Source organism: Somniosus microcephalus, chromosome 28 (assembly GCF_052327205.1).
Source record: "Somniosus microcephalus isolate GS21.2 chromosome 28, FLI_Smic_1.0, whole genome shotgun sequence".
NCBI classification, from domain to species: domain Eukaryota; kingdom Metazoa; phylum Chordata; class Chondrichthyes; order Squaliformes; family Somniosidae; genus Somniosus; species Somniosus microcephalus.
Window position 1 is genome coordinate 33,979,068 of NC_141014.1, and position 16,966 is coordinate 33,996,033.

Sequence of the window (16,966 nt, forward strand, 5' to 3'; positions counted from 1 at the left end):
AAGAGGAATAGCGCATCAACACTTAGTGCGGGAAACGGTGCAGCAGGGGGCCTCCTTCTGAGATCAGGGCTGAGGATCATTGTTGGGGCAAAGTTAAAGGAGCTTTACTCTTTATTTTTTCATTTAGGGGATGTGGGCGTCGCTGGCAAGACCAGCATTTATTGCCCATCCCTACTTGCCCCTTGAGAAGGTGGTGGTGAGCCGCCGCCTTGAACTGCTGCAGTCCCTGTGGTGAAGATGCTCCCACAGTGCTGCTAGGGAGGGAGTTCCAGGATTTTGACCCAGCGACAATGAAGGAACAGCTGATTATATTTCCAAGTCAGGATGGTGTGTGACTTGGAGGGGAACTTGGAGGTGGTGGTGTTCCCATGCACCTGCTGCCCTTGTCCTTCTAGGTGGAAGAGGTTGCGGGTTTGGGAGGTGCTGCCGAAGAAGCCTTGGCGAGTTGCTGCAGTGCATCTTGTAGATGGTCCACACTGCAGCCACGGTGCGCCGGTGGTGGAGGGAGTGAATGTTTAAGATTGTGGATGGGCTGCAGATCTGCATCTCACATCTAGAACACTTAGCGCAAGGAATGGGAAATATTCTGTTCTAACATTTGATGACACACACAAAACCAATGCCACTTCCTCCTGATTACCAGGGATTGGAGCCTGGGAGAAACTGTCTGGGGACAATTCCGTGTTTCAGAGCACATTTGAATAAAATGAAGTGTTTCAAATCGAAGGCTTGTCAATTTCCCCCCTCTCCCAATCCATTGCATAATAATTAGCCTGCAGTCCAATGCCACAAATCCAAACTGGTTGGGACCAATCTCCATCGAGGTTATTGATTTGTTTTGGAGTGCCGATGTCATATCGGGGTACGATAGCACAGTGGTTATGTGACTGGACCAGTAATCCAGAGGCCTGGACTAATGATCTCCTCAACTCTCCGTGACGGACCGGTGCTGAGATCGCTCTCCCTGTTTCGGGCGGCCAGCTCTCGCCGCTCGCTCCCGCAATCGGAGCGAGGTGCTCGGCGAGTCGGGCAGAGGCAGCGCAGCGCGGTGAGCAGCAGCAGCAGCCAAGCCGACCCGCTGGAGCACATCGGCCGGCAGCTCCTCGGCGGGAAGGAATTCCGACTGGGAGGAGGGGAGCCGAGCATGGCGGCCATAGGCCGACCCGGGACAGAGAGAGAAGTAGGCCCCGGGCCGTGGAGCGTGGAGCCGGCGACGGTGAAGAGGAGGCCGCATTGGAGCATTCACATCCCGACGATGTGTTCGGCGAGTCGGGCAGAGGAGCGCAGCGCAACGAGCAGCAGCAGCAGACTCACGACGCGCTGCAGCACGTCGGCCGGCAGCTCCATTTCGGGTAACTCGCAGTCCGGATGAGAGGAGGGGAGCCGGGCATGGTGGCCAGAGCGGGAGAAGCAGGCCACCACACGTGGAGCCAGCAACAGTGAGGAGGAGGCCGCGGTGAAGAGGAGGACGGAGCGGCTGAGGGACATCGTGCTCCCACTGCCACGGGAAGCCATTGTATTGACTCTGAACGCGGCGCTGTATGTATAGCTGACACGTCCCGACGGGGAACAAGCATTCCATTGTACTTGTTACATATGGCAAATAAATCGAATCTGAATCTGAATCTAATCCTTCTACCAATTACTTTAAATCTATGCCCCCCATGGTTATTGACCTCTCTGCTAAGGGAACTAAGTCCTTCAGTTAATTAAATAAATCTGGAATATATAAAAAGCTAGTATCAGTAATGGTGACCATGAAACTACTGGATTGTCGTAAAAAAAAAACTATCTGGTTCACTAATGTCCTTCAGGGAAGGAAATCTGCCGCCCTTACCCGGTCTGGCCTGTATGTGACTCCAGGCCCACAGCAATGTGGTTGACTCTTAACTGCCCCTCGGAAATGGCCGAGCGAGCCACTCAGTAACTTCACCCCACCAGTGAAGCGGCGGTTCAAGGTGGCTCACCACCAATTTCTCAAGGGGCAATTAGGGATGGGCAATAAATGCTGGCTTTGCCAGAGACGCCCACAAACCATGAATGAATTTTTTAAAAATGTTATGGCATGCATCCGTCGTAGCTATAAGTCCCATTTCAGGTGCCACACTTTGTTACTGATGCAAAACAAAAAGAAAAGCCAGTCGTTTTCTGCTGTTCCTTTCTGACCTTGGGGCGGAGCCAGCAATTTACAAGCAGCCGCCAATCTACAGAGCAACAGATACCCTCCAATTGACCTCAGAATGGCACGAGTTTCAGGGAGTAGACCTTAAGGGGCCACAGATTTCCTGAGCAGCAGAATAATACTTTATGCTTCTGTCCTTGCAACAGTCTATCATACTGTGAGCAATGCCAGGGGAGATCTGCTGGTAAAACCAAAATACATGTACACAGAAAATATAATTGTAGAGAATGAAAACCCCCTCACTTTATATAGCGTTGCGGGAGGGAGCGGATTTCATGACTGTTCAGACTTTCAGATTTGTGGAGTTGGACTGTCTGCAATTCAATACCTTTGACCTCTCACCTTTAGCATGAATGACCTTTGACCAGGAACTTACCGTTTTGCGCTAGGAAGGGGTCAGGGGGCATTCATCAGGAGGAATCGGATGAAAAAAGGAGGAGAAAAGAAAAAGGGGTTTTAATGTTTCATATGAAAACAGTATCAGAGATTGTTATTTTACAGAGCCAGTCTCACCATCAGGATCCTTAAAGGAGACAGACTCACCTCATGAGGATCCCTGTTTGACAGTGAATGCCTAGTGCCTGACTTAACTCCAGCAGATAAACCCATCAAACGAGGGCTTAAAAGAGGTGTAAAAAAATTGAAGAGGTTAAAAGAATTGAACGACCGGCCAGTGAGGAGTTTGCAGTACTGAGTTTTCCCCTCAGCTCCACAATGCTCCTTTAAAACTAGTGCTGGTGCTTTGTGTCTGATTGTTAAGAAGGAAGCTGGGGGTGAGACACACTCTTCAATGTGATCCTCCAGACTGAACGAGTTTTCTTCTCCCAACGGGTGATCACTGAACTCTAATTCCTGAGACCGAAAGAGTTAATAATGCTGGAATCAAGGGAGGTGTTTAGAGGTTTTGGCCGTGGCTCAGTGGGCAGCACTCTCGCCTCCGACAGTCCAGAAGGTTATGGGTTCAAGTCCCACTCCGGAGAATTGAGCACAAAAATCCAGGCTGACACTCCCGGTGCCGGTACTGAGGGAGCGCCGCACTGGCGGAGGTGCCGTCAAACCAAGGCCCCTGTCTGCTCTCTCGGGTGGATGTTAAAGATCCCACGGGCACTATTTCAAAGAAAAGCAGGTGAGTTATTCCCCGGTGTCCTGGGCCAATATTTATCCCTCAACCAACATCACTGAAACAGATGATCTGGTCATTATCACGTTGCTGTTTGTGGGAGCTTGCTGTGCGCAAATTGGCTGCCGCGTTTCCTACATTACAACAGCGACTACACTTCAAAAAGTGCTTCATTGGCTGTAAAGTGCTCTGGGACGTCCTGAGGTCGTGAAAGGCGCTATAGAAATGCAAGATCTTTCTTTTAAATGTTCATGACAAGCGCCTGAGCTATAGTGTTTGGTTCCTCTGCTCTACTGGACTGGTAGTGTTCCCACTGCCTTCTGTATCCCCGCACGCCGCCCCTCCCCCAACGTTCCGCGGATTATCGCCAGCCATCTCCCGCACTAATGAATCGGAAGGTTTTAGCAAAATGAACCAAAAAAAAAACCTCAAACCCAACTCGAGTCAGGCTTATTTTTCCAGCTGCAGCTGTTTATAAAAAAAGTGAATTAGTAATCTCCCCTGTCTCCACGTCTCTCAGCTGCCAGGATAGGCTGCGGCCTAGTCTTGTGCGGGTCGGAGGGGGGCGATTTTTGAGCAATGCCGGTACCTCAACAAAAAAGGCAGGTATTGTTCCACAGGGTGACGGCAGCCTTGGTAACACACACAGCTCATCGGTCCCTTTTAACCGTTGCACAAGATTGCTGGAAACTGATGCAGTCACTGAGCTGCTTTAACAAACAGAGGGAAAAAGAACCGCTATTTAAATGTGAATCCTCCCCTCCGTCTCTCATCCTCTCGGCCGTTTTTGAGATTTATCTGTTCTATACTTGTAATTTCTCGAGAAGAAAATTGCGTTTGTCATTTTTGTTCGCCCTCCTCCCCTCCCCTCTCCGCCCACCCCCACCTCCCGCCCCAAAGGCGCCAACTCGCCCAGGGTTACGGCTTTCGAAGGGGTCAGGCTTCCCGCCCGCGTCTTGCCCAAGGAGGCCCATTCTTCATCCGGAGCTCTCGACAGAGGGGCTTCTTGGGATGTTGCGGCACCACAGTTGAGTAAGAGGGGTCGCCAACCCTCCAGGCTTGGCCTGGAGCCTCCAGGGATCGAAGATTAATCTTCAGACCGCGAGCAAACACACCCGGAAGAAAAAATCATAGGGGCGTTAAAAAAATAAAATAATTTTCTTCAAACACTTTCAATTATTAGTTGTAAAAATATTGGCTATGAGGGCAGGGGGGGCAGGGGAGAAAGCTGTTTTGACTTGAGAATCAAGGTGAATCCGATTGGGTAATAAAGGGGTCTGTTCGCTTTCCGATTGGCCGCCGCGAGGATGGACCAATGGCGGGAAGCGTGGGGCCGGGCCGGGGCGGTCATGTGACAAAACCTCCTGGAATATACCCGGCCAGAGTTGGCGACCCGATCGCCAAGCTTGATGCGGTCATCCCCCGAGGTCAACCAGCACTTCCCAGCCGCGGATCGCGATCAGGAGCGGGAAGCGTGGATGTCTTGCCCCGCCACCCTCCCTCCCTGTGCTCAATCTGAGGCAATGAGGCCCGCTGCAACGCTCCACCCCCTACTGCTGTCCCCGCTGACTCAACAAGGGGGAGCCGGCGACTAAACGGAACTCTTAGGAGGAAAAATTCGATTGGTTTGTGCTTCCCGTTAGCGCCTTAAGAGGGCGCTCATGAGGCGCAAAGCAACTAGCGCCCGGGCACGGCGATGTTTGCGCCGCTCGCGAAATTAACTAGACATTTTGTGGCGGCGCTAAACACTACCGCCACGATCTCCTGCGCCGGCAGATCGTGACGTCAATCAAGTGCGCAACGCACCGGTTGCTCCCCGGAGCGGATATTGAGTGGCGCCCCCTGCCTTACCGCCTGCCGCTAGCAACGACAGGTTGAGGGGAGCGTTATGCTGTCAGAAAGAGACTGGGGGAGCGCTATTTAAAGGCGACCGCTTCCTGCCTTTTTTTGTCTGTGACATTTTTGCACCACGCATTCTGAGAGAGAGAGAGAGAGACTTCTGGAGAGATTCAACGCTGTGTGAAGGAGTTTTGAGTACTGAGCAGCACTTTGCAGGTTTATTTTGATTTGCCCTTCCTTGCTTCGCCAGCGCTCTGAGGTAGCACCTCGCTCCTCGGCCTTTGCACCTTAAGACAGGTGTGAAGCGCCTGATTTAGCGCTCCAATCACCTCCAGGGGCGATAAAAGCCAAGTTTGCTGTCGGAGGCGATAATTAGCGCCAGGCGCTAAACTTTGCGCACGGCCTAATAATGGCGCCCCAAACGGGGCGATACTGAATTTTTCCCCCTTACTCTTCCTTCCCATCCTCCACATTTTATTTTTCCCCTTTTTTTTCTGTACTTCACTTTCGCTCCTCCTTGACGACCTGTGGGATTTGCAGCTGTTTTCACTCAGCAGCGTGAGTTAGCTATGGAGGTGGGGCTATCCCAGCATTCAGAGGGTTCGTGAAAGTCCTCTATTAAAACTGTAGGGTTTATAACATTAACAGCATTGGGACAGGAGGAGGCCATTCAGCCCCTCGAGCCTGTTTTGCCTTTCAGTTAGATCATGGCTGATACCTGGGATGGCAGGAATGACGTATGAGGAGAGATTGGGTCAATTGGGCTTATATTCACTGGAGTTTAGAAGAATGAGAGGGGATCTCATTGAAACTTATAAAATTCTAACAGGACTAGACAGACTAGATGCAGGAAGGATGTTCCCGATGGCGGGGGAGTCCAGAACCAGAGGGTCACAGTCTAAGGATAAGGGGTAAGCCATTTAGGACTAAGATGAGGAGAAATTTCTTCACCCAGAGAGTGGTGAGCCTGTGGAATTCTCTACCACACAGGGCAGTTGAGGCCAATTCATTAAATATATTCAAGAAGGAGTTGGATATATTTCTTGAGGCTAAAGGGATCAAGGGATATGGGGAGAAGGCAGGGACAGGATACTGAATTTGGATGATCAGCTCGAGGGGCCGAATGGCCTACTCCTGCTCCTATCTTCTATGTTTCTATGGCTGATCTGTATCTCAACTCAATCTACCCCCTGTCTTGGTTCCGTAACCCTTAATGGCTCTTTCTTTACTCCCCGCACTCATCCTTCATGATGCAAAAACAACCTTAACAGGCTGTGCGTTTCAGCTCCCTCAGCCGTGGCTAAGTGGTCCTGCCTCTGAGGTGGACGGTTGCGAGTTCAAGTGCGATGCCCCCTCCAGAGATTTCAGCGCATAGCCTAGGCTGACACTTCAACGCAGTGCTGAGGGGGGAGTGCCGTCTTTCGGCTGTGGCGTTAAACCGAGGTCCCGCCTGTCCTGTCCTCGAAGGTAGGTGTGAAAGAGCCCGTGACACTATTTACAGAAGACCTGAAGGGGTGTCCTGGCCAACATCTATCCCTCCGCCAACATCATGAAAACACATTAGGCTACAGTTATTTATCTCGTTGCTGTTTGTGGGAGCTTGCTGTGCGCAGATTGGCTGCTGCGTTGCCCGACATTACAGCAGTGATGATACTTAATTTTCTATGAAGCAGTTTGGAGCATGTGAAAGGCGCTTTATAAATGCAAGTTCTGTCTGCAAATCTTAATTTGACCTGTCAATCAAGCAAGACCAGATTGCCTATCCGCAACTTGAACTCTAAGTGACCCCACCATCCATTTGAAGAATATGGCACAGCAACACCTTCTATCCTTAAAGGGACACATACACCTACACGCTCCTGTTCTTCTCAAACAGCACGTTCTCGGAACAGCAGCACAGGTGATTCGCTAATACCGACATCTAAAAAAATTATATTAAAATCTTGCGCAAATTGCGCACTTGCAGTAATTGCCAGACGTAACGCCTGTAACAATTTCCCCGTCGTACTTTCCCGCTCACTCTTCAGTTACAAACCAGCCTATTGTTTTGACTCGCCACGTGCAGCGCCGCAGGAGATTGCGAGCTTCACACAAAAAGCACCAGAGCACGAGGTCACCCCTGGGAATGACTGCACGTCAGCAGTAGAGCTGAGGGCTTCACACGGTGTCAGAAACCATCGCAGCTCCAGTCAAGGGCCCAGAAATGGTGCCCGTGGATTGTCGCGTAAATATATTAACATAAGAAATAGGAGCAGGAGTCGGCCACTTGGCCCCTCGAGCCTGCTCCGCCGCACGGCCCCTCAAGCCTGCTCCGCCGCACGGCCCCTCGAGCCTGCTCCGCCGCACGGCCCCTCGAGTCTGCTCCGCCGCACGGCCCCTCGAGCCTGCTCCGCCGCACGGCCCCTCGAGCCTGCTCCGCCGCACGGCCCCTCGAGTCTGCTCCGCCATTCAATAAGATCGTGGCTGATCTTCGACCTCAACTCCACTTTCCCGCCCAATCCCCATATCCCTTGATTCCCCTAGAGTCCAAAAATCTATCGATCTCAGTCTTGAATATACTCGAAGCACAGCCCTCTGGGGCAGAGGATTTCAAAGATTCACAACCCTCTGAGTGAAGAAATTCCTCCTCATCTCGGTCTTAAATGGCCGACCCCTTATCCTGAGACTATGACCCCTAGTTCTAGACTCTCCAGCCAGGGAGAAACAACCTCTCAGCATCTACCCTGTCAATCCCCTTCAGAATCTTGTATGTTTCAATGAGATCACCTCTCATTCTTCTAACTCCAGAGAGTACAGGCCCATTCTACACAATCTCTCCTCATAGGACAGCCCTCTCATCCCAGGAATCAATCTGGTGAACCTTCGTTGCACCGCCTCCAAGGCAAGTATATCCTTCCTTAGATAAGGAGACCAAAACTGTGCACAGTGCTCCAGGCGTGGTCTCACCAAGGCCCTGTACAATTGAACAAAAGGGGTTAATATGTCTCTTATGATATGAGAGAGCAACTTCAGGCAAATTCATTAGGTGTTTGTACGTTAATTGTCACTTCATAGAATCAGAGAAGGGTTACAGCACAGAAGGAGGCCATTCGGCCCATCGAGCCCGGGCCGGCTCTCTGCAAGAGCGCTTCAGCTCGTCCCACTACCCGGCCCTTTCTCCGTAAGCCCTGCAAATTCAGACCCAAGAAGGTTACAAGCATCAACTGAATCCTCAGTCAGTGCGCATGGGCGTGTGCACGTGAGGGGCGGATGGAAAGGGAAATTCTTTCAGCTATTTTGTTTTCACTGAAGCGGGGCTGCTTTTCCCAGGATGACCGTGATTGACTGTACGATTGCAAACCGGGCAGTGGTTGCACTTTCTGCATTACCCAAAGACATTTCTTTCCGTGCTTACCTAGGTCCTCAAGTTCGGTGGTCATGGATTTTGAGCGGAGGGCGATAGCGGGCGGGGTCAGCCGCTTGGTCTGCGTCGTGACTGAAACAGAAAAGGTTTCACCCGATCACACAATGATCTCGGCCGCTGTTACCCGAGGCTGAGAAACCGAGAGTCGACGGGCAGGTCAAACATCAGGAAGCAAACAGCACGATAAAGCCCCGACATAAGAAAACTACTAGGCACTTGGTCTAAGCGTTAAACAAGGCTTTAATCAACTGTTTTACAACATGGCGATCTAGTTGTGTCCTTCACTAGTTCCTGTTAAAGAATGTCCTGAGCAAGCTGGGCCCATGCCCGAGTATTTATACTCTCCCTGGACAGCGCCACCAGCAGGCCACCCAGTATTATTTCATAAGTCATTTCCACATGAATGACAAGATTGGTTGTCAAGCACCCCCCCCGCCCCTCCCGCCGTAACCGAGTTGCCAACCCTCCAGGGCTGCCCTGGAGTCTCCAGGGAGTAAAGGCTGACCTCCAGGAGAGTGCTGTGAGCAACACCCAGGAGAAAAAGCCTGAAGCAGTTCAAAAAAAATAATTAAACCCACAAAAAACTTCTTTGGACACTTTTGTTTATTAGTCATCAAAGTATCGGAGAAGGGAATAAAGGCTGTTTGACTGGCAGTGGGGAATCATCCAATCAGGCAATGAAGGGCCTATTCACTTGCTGATTGGCCGTGGGAGGGCGGGGCGCCATGAGGATGGACCAATGGCGAGAGAGCAGGTGCGGGGCGGTTGGAGGCAGGAGGTCATGTGATAAAAGCTCCAGGAATACGTCCCAGCAGAGTTGGCGACCCGACTCTGTAAGAGGGCGTGGAGTTTACCCTCTGTGCATTCTGGGTTCACTCCCCACAGATGCTTTTTTTCCCCCCATTCGTTCATGGGATGTGGGCGTCGCTGGCCAGGCCGGCATTTATTGCCCATCCCGAGTTGCCCCTTGAGAAGGTGGTGGTGAGCCACCTTCTTGAACCGCTGCAGTCCGGGTGGTGAGAGGCTGTTTCCCCCTTGGCCGCAGAGTCCAGAACCAGGGGTCACAGTCTCGGGATGAGGGGTCGGCCATTTAGGACTGAGGTGAGGAGAAATTTCTTCACTCAGAGGGTTGTGAATCTTTGGAATTCTCTGCCCCAGAGGGCTGTGGATGCTGAGTCTTTGAGTATATTCAAGGCTGAGATCGATAGATTTTTGGACTCTAGGGGGAATTATATTCAAGAAGGAGTTAGATATATTTCTTAAGGCTAAGGGGATCAAGGGATATGGGGAGAAAGCAGGGACAGGGTACTGAATTTGGATGATCAGCCATGATCTTATTGAATGGCGGAGCAGGCTCGAGGGGCCGAATGGCCGACTCCTGCTCCTAATTCTTATGTTCCCAGAAAGGGATCTTGGACTGTGCTGTGCTTTGGCGGACTTGTCAGGGTAAGTGTCAGCTTGACTCAGTTGGTTGCACTCTTTGCCTCTCTGGGTTCTCGCCTCCACTCCAGAGACTTGAGCACAGAATCCAGGCCGACACTCCCAGTGCAGTGCTGAGGGGGGCGCCGCACTGTCGGAGGTGCACTCTTTCAGCCGGGATGCTAAACCGAAGGCTCCGGCGGACTCTCTGTTCAGGTGGACGTTCAAGTCTTTGTGGGATCTTGCTGTGCACAGATCAGCTGCTATGTGTCTGCCTACGAAACAACAACGGCTTTACTTCGAAAATAATGCTTTGGCTTGGACGCCTGAGGATGCGTTAGGATCTGCTCGCAAAGAGATTCCCACCCCCCACCCCCTCCCTTGGAGGTACGGGCACCAATGGCCATCCTTCACGCGGGTTGGCTACTCGCCTGTGGAAGAAGTCGCAGGCCAGCCTTGTGCTGTCCTCGTCCAGCGTCCAAATGGGCTGCTCTTCCCAGCAGGAGGGGTCACCGGCTAGTGACTGGGATGGGGGAGGGAACCCCGGCTGATTTTGTAGCCCTTCGGCCTCTGCCCCCTCCAGGAGTAGGGAAGGAGACGAGTCAGCACAGACCTGGGATCGAAGCTGGCATCTCCCTGGTCTAAAGGGCTCACCGGCACACCGAGAACCCGCCGAGCCCCTGGTGGGGATGGGGAGTTGGAGGGAAGAGTTCTTGCAAGCACACCTTTCTCAGAGTCTGTCGCGTCCTACCTTTTTTCCTGGAAGCTTCTTCCATATCGGGATTGCGGGTTACCATGACGACCTTGAGCATGAGGTTATTGCCGCCCTGCCGGATCATGTTCACCACCTGCCGGTGCCCCACCTTCACCACGTTTTGCCCGTTCACCTGAAAGCAACGACAAACACGGCACTGAGCGCAGATCGGGCACCCGGACCGGAAAAGCGTAACCACCCCCCCCCTCACCAACCCACGGCATGTACAAACGCCGATCTGCGGGCTCGGCACTATGGTGAGACGGTTGGGGGGGGCGGGGGGGTTCGGTTGAGCGGGGGGGGGGAGGTCGGGGGTTCGTGCTGGCACATCTCAGCTTTTCTCAGTGGCACGCTTTAATACAGGGGACGTCGCAATTAAAAGGGGTCGCCTGAAAAGAATGCCAGGCAGAGACACGCCAACGGGTATGTACTTGTGTGAGGGAAGGGTTAGAGTATGAGGAGCGATTACACAAACTAGGCTTGTATTCACTGGAATAGAGAAGGTTAAGGGGCGATTTGATTGAGGTTTTTAGGATTTTGAAAGGAATTGATCGGGTTGAGAGAGAGAAACATTGTCCGCTGGTGGGAGGGAGTCTAGGACAAGGGGACAGAACCTTAAAATCAGAGCCGGGCCATTCAGGAGTGAAGTTAGGAAACACTCCTTCATGCAAAGGGTGGTGGAAGTGTGAAACACTCTTCCGCAAAAAGCAGTAGATGCTCGCTCAGTTAATATTTGAAATCCGAGATCGCTTGGTCTTTACTAGACAAGGGTATCAAAGGATATGGAGCCAAGGCAGGAGGATGGAGTGAGGATACAGGTCAGCCGCGAGCTCATTGAATGGCAGAACAGGTTCGAGGGGCTGAATGGCCTCCAAACTATGTTCCCAGATTGTCGGTGCAAGAGAGTGAGCGTGCAAGCACGTGAGAGCAGAGTTTGGTGTGAAAATTGGACAAGAAGGTGTGAGAGAGGAAGAGTGAGTGGAAAGTTGTGCGAGATGGGGAGTGTGTGTGTAAGAAAGAAAGGAAGACTTGCATTTCTATGGCGCCTTTCACGACCACCGGACGTCTCAAAGCACTTTGCAGCCCATGAAGTACTTTTTGAAGTGTTGTAATGTGGGAAACGTGGCAGCCAATTTGCGCACAGCAAGCTCCCAACAAACAGCAATGTGGTAATCACCAGATAATCTGTTTTTGTTATGTTGATTGAGGGGAAAAATATTGGCCCCAGGACATCGGGGAGAACTCCCCTGCTCTTCTTTGAAATAGTGCCCGTGGGATCTTTTACGTCCACCTGAGAGAGCAGACGGGGCCTCGGTTTAACGTCTCATCTGAAAGACGGCACCTCCGGCAGTGCAGCACTCCCTCAGCACCGCACTGCGAGCGTCAGCCTGGGTTTAGGTGCTCAAGTCCCTGGAGTGAGGACTGTGAACCCACGACCTTCTAACTCAGAGGCGAGGGTGCGGCCCACTGAGCCACGGCTGACACTGAGCGTGACACAATCAAGTGTGAATGGGCCAGGGTGAACTTTGAGTGTAATGTAAGACTATTTGACATTGTGAACACATGCAACGGTGTAAAAGTGAGTTAAAGCACGGGTGAGTGTGAATGATGATGTGAATATGCGAATGTGGCAGGTTTGACACACTGAGCCAGCTGAAGCAGTGATAGAGACGCTGCAATTGTCCTGGGAAAATCAGGTCACAATTCCTGGCCACTATCCAGTGATCTCCATGTATGATTGAGTAGACTAGGCCTATATTCTCTAGGGTTTAGAAGAATGAAAGGTGATCTCATTGAAAACACACAATTCTTACAGGGCTTGACAGGGTAGATGCAGGGAGGATGTTTCCCCTGGCTGGGGAGTCCAGAACCAGGGGTCACAGTCTCAGAATAAGGGGTCGGCCATTTAGGACTGAGATGAGGAGAAATTTCTTCACTCAGAGGGTGGTGAATCTTTGGAATTCTTTACCCCAGAGGGCTGTGGAGGCTCAGTCGTTGAGTATATTCAGGACAGAGATCGATAGATTGTTGATCATTAAGGGAATCAAGGAATGTGGGGACAGTGCAGGAAAGTGGAGATGAGGTAGAAGATCAGAGGGTAGTAGGCCTGTGGAATTTGCTGCCCCAGAAAGCTGTGGAAGCTACATCATTAAATAAATTTAAAACAGAAATAGACAGTTTCCTAGAAGTAAAGGGAATTAGGGGTTACGGGGAGCGGGCAGGAAATTGGACATGAGTCTAGGTTCGGAATGGTCATGGCCCTGTGGGTAGTGGAGTGGGCCCAGGGGCCGTGTAGCCTGGTTCTGCTCCTACTTCTTGTGTTCTAATTCTGTGTTAGATTTCAGGAGAGGGTTCTATTCCTGTTCCTGGCTGGGGTGGAGATCACCTTTTACAGAAGGTAAGTACTGTGAAAATATAGGGACAGAGTGATCTCCTGGACGAGTTTCGATCGCCTAGATGGGTCGGAGAGGAATTTCCCAGATTTTTTCTCCCAAATTGGCCATTGGGTTTTTATCTGGTCTTTCGCCTCTCCCAGGAGATCACATGGGTTCGGGTGGGATGTAGAGTGATAGAAGATTTGAGGTTAGGATCAGATCAGCCATGATCTTATTGAATGGTGGAGCAGGCTCGAGGGGCCGAATGGCCGACTCCTGCTCCTATTTCTTACGTTCTTATGTCTGAAAAGCAGGTGAGGACCGGATCAGATTTAGCACAGATGCTCCCCATGGCTGAATAGCCTGCAAACACTCACACACGAAGAATGGCCGCTTGGGCGAGGTGGCCTGCGGAATAAATCCCAACAGGGGTGAGTGTGTCCAAGAGAGGAAATTGGTGGGAAAAGGAGGGGGAAGAAAAAGGAAAGGGTGAGCACGCGAGCCGACAAAAATGGCCGACAGGCATTGAAAATCAGCTCTTCACACGGGGGATACCCTCCATCTCTTCCCCCCATCTCTTTGTTAAAACCACACCCTTGAAATTCATCTTCTCTTTCTTTCTCCTCCATCCTTTTGGCTCACTAATTGATTGGACTCACTAATTGACTGGACTCACTAATTGACTGGACTCACTAATTGATTGGACTCACTAATTGACTGGACTCACTAATTGATTGGACTCACTAATTGACTGGACTCACTAATTGATTGGACTCACTAATTGATTGGACTCACTAATTGACTGGACTCACTAATTGATTGGACTCACTAATTGATTGGACTCACTAATTGACTGGACTCACTAATTGATTGGACCCACTAACTGATTGGGCTTTCTGAGCGATTCCACCTGGCAAAGGACCGGGGAAACATGTTTAAGGGTTAAAAGGAAAGTGTTAGCAACACACACTTGTGAATGAAGAGAGAAGACCGCTTCGTCACCTCGAGTCGGCAGAGTTAATGGGTTCTGCCTCGCTTCTTAAATGACATTAAAGATGGCTAGCACAGTAACCCGGGCGGGGTCATTCCAGCAAGCGGCAATATCGTGCATTGAATGATTTCTGCTCCTCCGGGGCCCTCCTTACCTATGGATATCTCTTGGTCACTAGAAAGCTGAGTCGTGGAAATACGAACAGCTTTGCGGGAGTGACTGTTTTTATTTTTCTTGGGGGATGGGCTTACTAAGTAAACCCTATACACCGCGGTTTACAAGGGGTTAAAAAAATGAAGACGCTAAACATGGGTAAAATGGGTCCTCCCTCGATCACACATGCGGCAACACAAGGTGGCTTTCCTCGTGCACGCTCTGGCGCCAAACATCCGTCTGCCCGGCGGTTTTATATTTTAACCGTAGCAACCGTTGTCAAAAATCATCGCCAGTGACCCCTGACAACAGTCAGAGGGGCGGGGGCCATCTTGTTTTCTTGCAATCAGCAAATCCGAGGGAGCGCGGCTAACAATGAGTGTTTACGGCCAACCGCTAAATAAGGAGCGGTGCACGGACGCGATACTATTGGTCCTATTCGCCCCACGTTCCCCTGCCCCAACCCAACCAGGCCACAAGCTGACCAGCGCATCCCCATCTCCAGGGCACTGACCGGGCGCAGAAACACACGGGCATTCAAAAGGTTAACATTGTCCCCTCAGCTCATTCTCATTAGCACACAAGAAAGCATCTGGTCACAATCTTTGTGGGGGCTTGCTGTGCGCGCAAATTGGCCGCTGCGTTTCCCTGCATTACAACAGTGGCTACACTTTAAAAAGTACTTCATTGGCTGTAAAGCGCTTTGGGACGTCCTGAGGTGGTGAAAGGCGCTGGAGAAATGTGGCAAGTGCTTTCCTTCTTTAAATACAATTTGTTGGTGTTGGAAGGGGTGACGAGCAAAAGGGAACAAACTGAATGTTTCAGATTTAAGCCTGATGGATTGGATTCTCTTCCCAACTTTTCTCCCCCTCCCCCCGCCCACCTCGATGGGAATGGAGCAGAAGTGGCTCATTATGCCTCACGTTGATTTTATTGCTTTCCCCGTCTCTGTAAATTGCTGCAACTGTTAATTCTCTTTTTGCAAGGCATTAAACCTGGCAGATCCTGCAGACAGCCGGATTGAAGACAGTTAAAAGGAAAAACATCCAGACAAAATTTAAAAAAAAACCTCTGCTAATTTCCCTGAGCCTTTTCACAGCGTGTGCTGGCCGTCCGTTGTGCATTTTGAGAGGTAATGCTTCTGTTAAGCTGATCCCCGGGAGGTGATTTTCTCGCTCTGCAAGGCCAGTTTTACTGCTTCAATTTTCCAAATAATCTCCTCGGCATTCCCCACGCAGTCCGTGCATCAGACTCCCCGTCACCCGTCTGCTGATCATCAAGGTCTTCCTAAGAAATTAAGTGAGATTTGCCTCATCCTGTTTTAAACGGATTCGGGTGACCTTGGGGGGGCTGAATTCGGTTGATTTGCGCCTCCCGTTAGAGCCCTCTTAGCACGTCAACTAGTGCCCGGGCGTGGCGCCGCTAACGCCTCCCGCGAAGTTCAGCGGGAGATTAGTGGCGGCGCTAACCATTAGTGCTGCGCCGCTGGCGAGGACGTCATCGCCGTGCGCGGCACCCCACTCGCTCCCCGGCTGTAACATTGGGTGGTGCCCCCCCCGACTTACCGCCGGCGGCGGAGCCTACCTGCGGCCAGGGTGGCGCTAGTTAAAGGGGAGGTGACGGGCGGCCATTTTTTGTTACTGGCCGCCTGCCATCACCTGCCCCCGTTGCTGTCCCTGCCCCCCAGCGGGCTGCTCTCCGTGAGCCCGGCACTTCTCTTGAACGCCGGGCTCGTTTGCCGGCACTCCCGATCCCTGGTGGCCCAGCTGCGCAAGGCCCCTCCCCTTTAATAAGGGAAGTCCTGCAGTAGCGCGGCGCAACGTGCCGCAGCGTCGCAAGAGGGACGCGGGGCGCTTCCAGTAGCGCCCCTCCTCCCTCTCGGGGTGCTACCTGGGAAAACCGTCCGCGGGGGCGCTAACTTTTTCGGGGCACTAAAATTAGCGAAGGTAGCCCAATTTTTACCCCCTAATGTCCTTATGTTGTACAGATCTTGACGCAGAACAGTGAACGTGTGTGCTTGCGTGCGCGCGTGCGGGAGTGAGTAAGGATGACTAAACACAAGGGGGGCAGAGACAGAATGTGCGTCTTGGAGCAAACGCGTACAAGCGCACACATCTGGGCCTGTGTTTCTGTCAATGGTAAGGGTTTGCCAGCTCCCCATGAGGGCCATCTATAGTAGGGCCGAAAAGCACAGGTTCAAACTGGTAAAAGGTTTAAGACCTGTGTGAGAAAGGTCTTCTTCACACAGAGTGTTCATCACATAGAATGGACCCCCGGGTGGAGTGGTGGAGGTGAAACACCCTGCAATCATTTAAGAAGCGGTTGGATCATGCAATGGGGTAACAGCAGGATCCTCTTGGATAGCCGTGGGTGTCGACCTTGTGATCTAATGTCACTGTCGGGTTGGGCGAGCTTTGAGTTTTCCTTCACCTAAGCGGTGCCTGAACTCTAATCCCTGGAGCTGAAAGAGTTAACAATGCAGGAGTTAAGTGAGGTGTTTCTATGGTGACGGCCGTGGCTCAGTGGGCCGCACTCTCGCCTCTGAGTCAGAAGGTCGTGGGTTCACAGTCCCCACTCCAGAGGCTTCAGCACAAAGTCTAGGCTGTCACTCCCGGTGCTGTGCTGAGGGAGTGCTGCACTGTCGGAGGTGCCGTCTTTGGGATGAGACACTAAACCAAGGCTCTCTCGGGTGGACGTAAAAAATCCCAAGGCACTTTTTCGAAGAAGAGC

At 51.6% G+C, this 16,966-nt stretch overlaps 1 protein-coding gene across 1 annotated transcript in view; it reads right to left on the bottom strand.

The window, feature by feature from the left end:
- Window positions 1–16,966, bottom strand: part of LOC147099528 (SH3 and multiple ankyrin repeat domains protein 2-like) — a 177,446-nt gene that overhangs the window by 2,422 nt on the left and 158,058 nt on the right. Inside the window, exons 11-12 of the mRNA XM_085969757.1 lie at window positions 10,715–10,850; window positions 8,536–8,616 (exon numbers count right to left, since the gene is read on the bottom strand). Of these exons, the coding sequence (XP_085825883.1) occupies window positions 8,536–8,616; window positions 10,715–10,850 (217 nt within the window). The remainder of the gene's footprint in view (window positions 1–8,535; window positions 8,617–10,714; window positions 10,851–16,966) is intronic.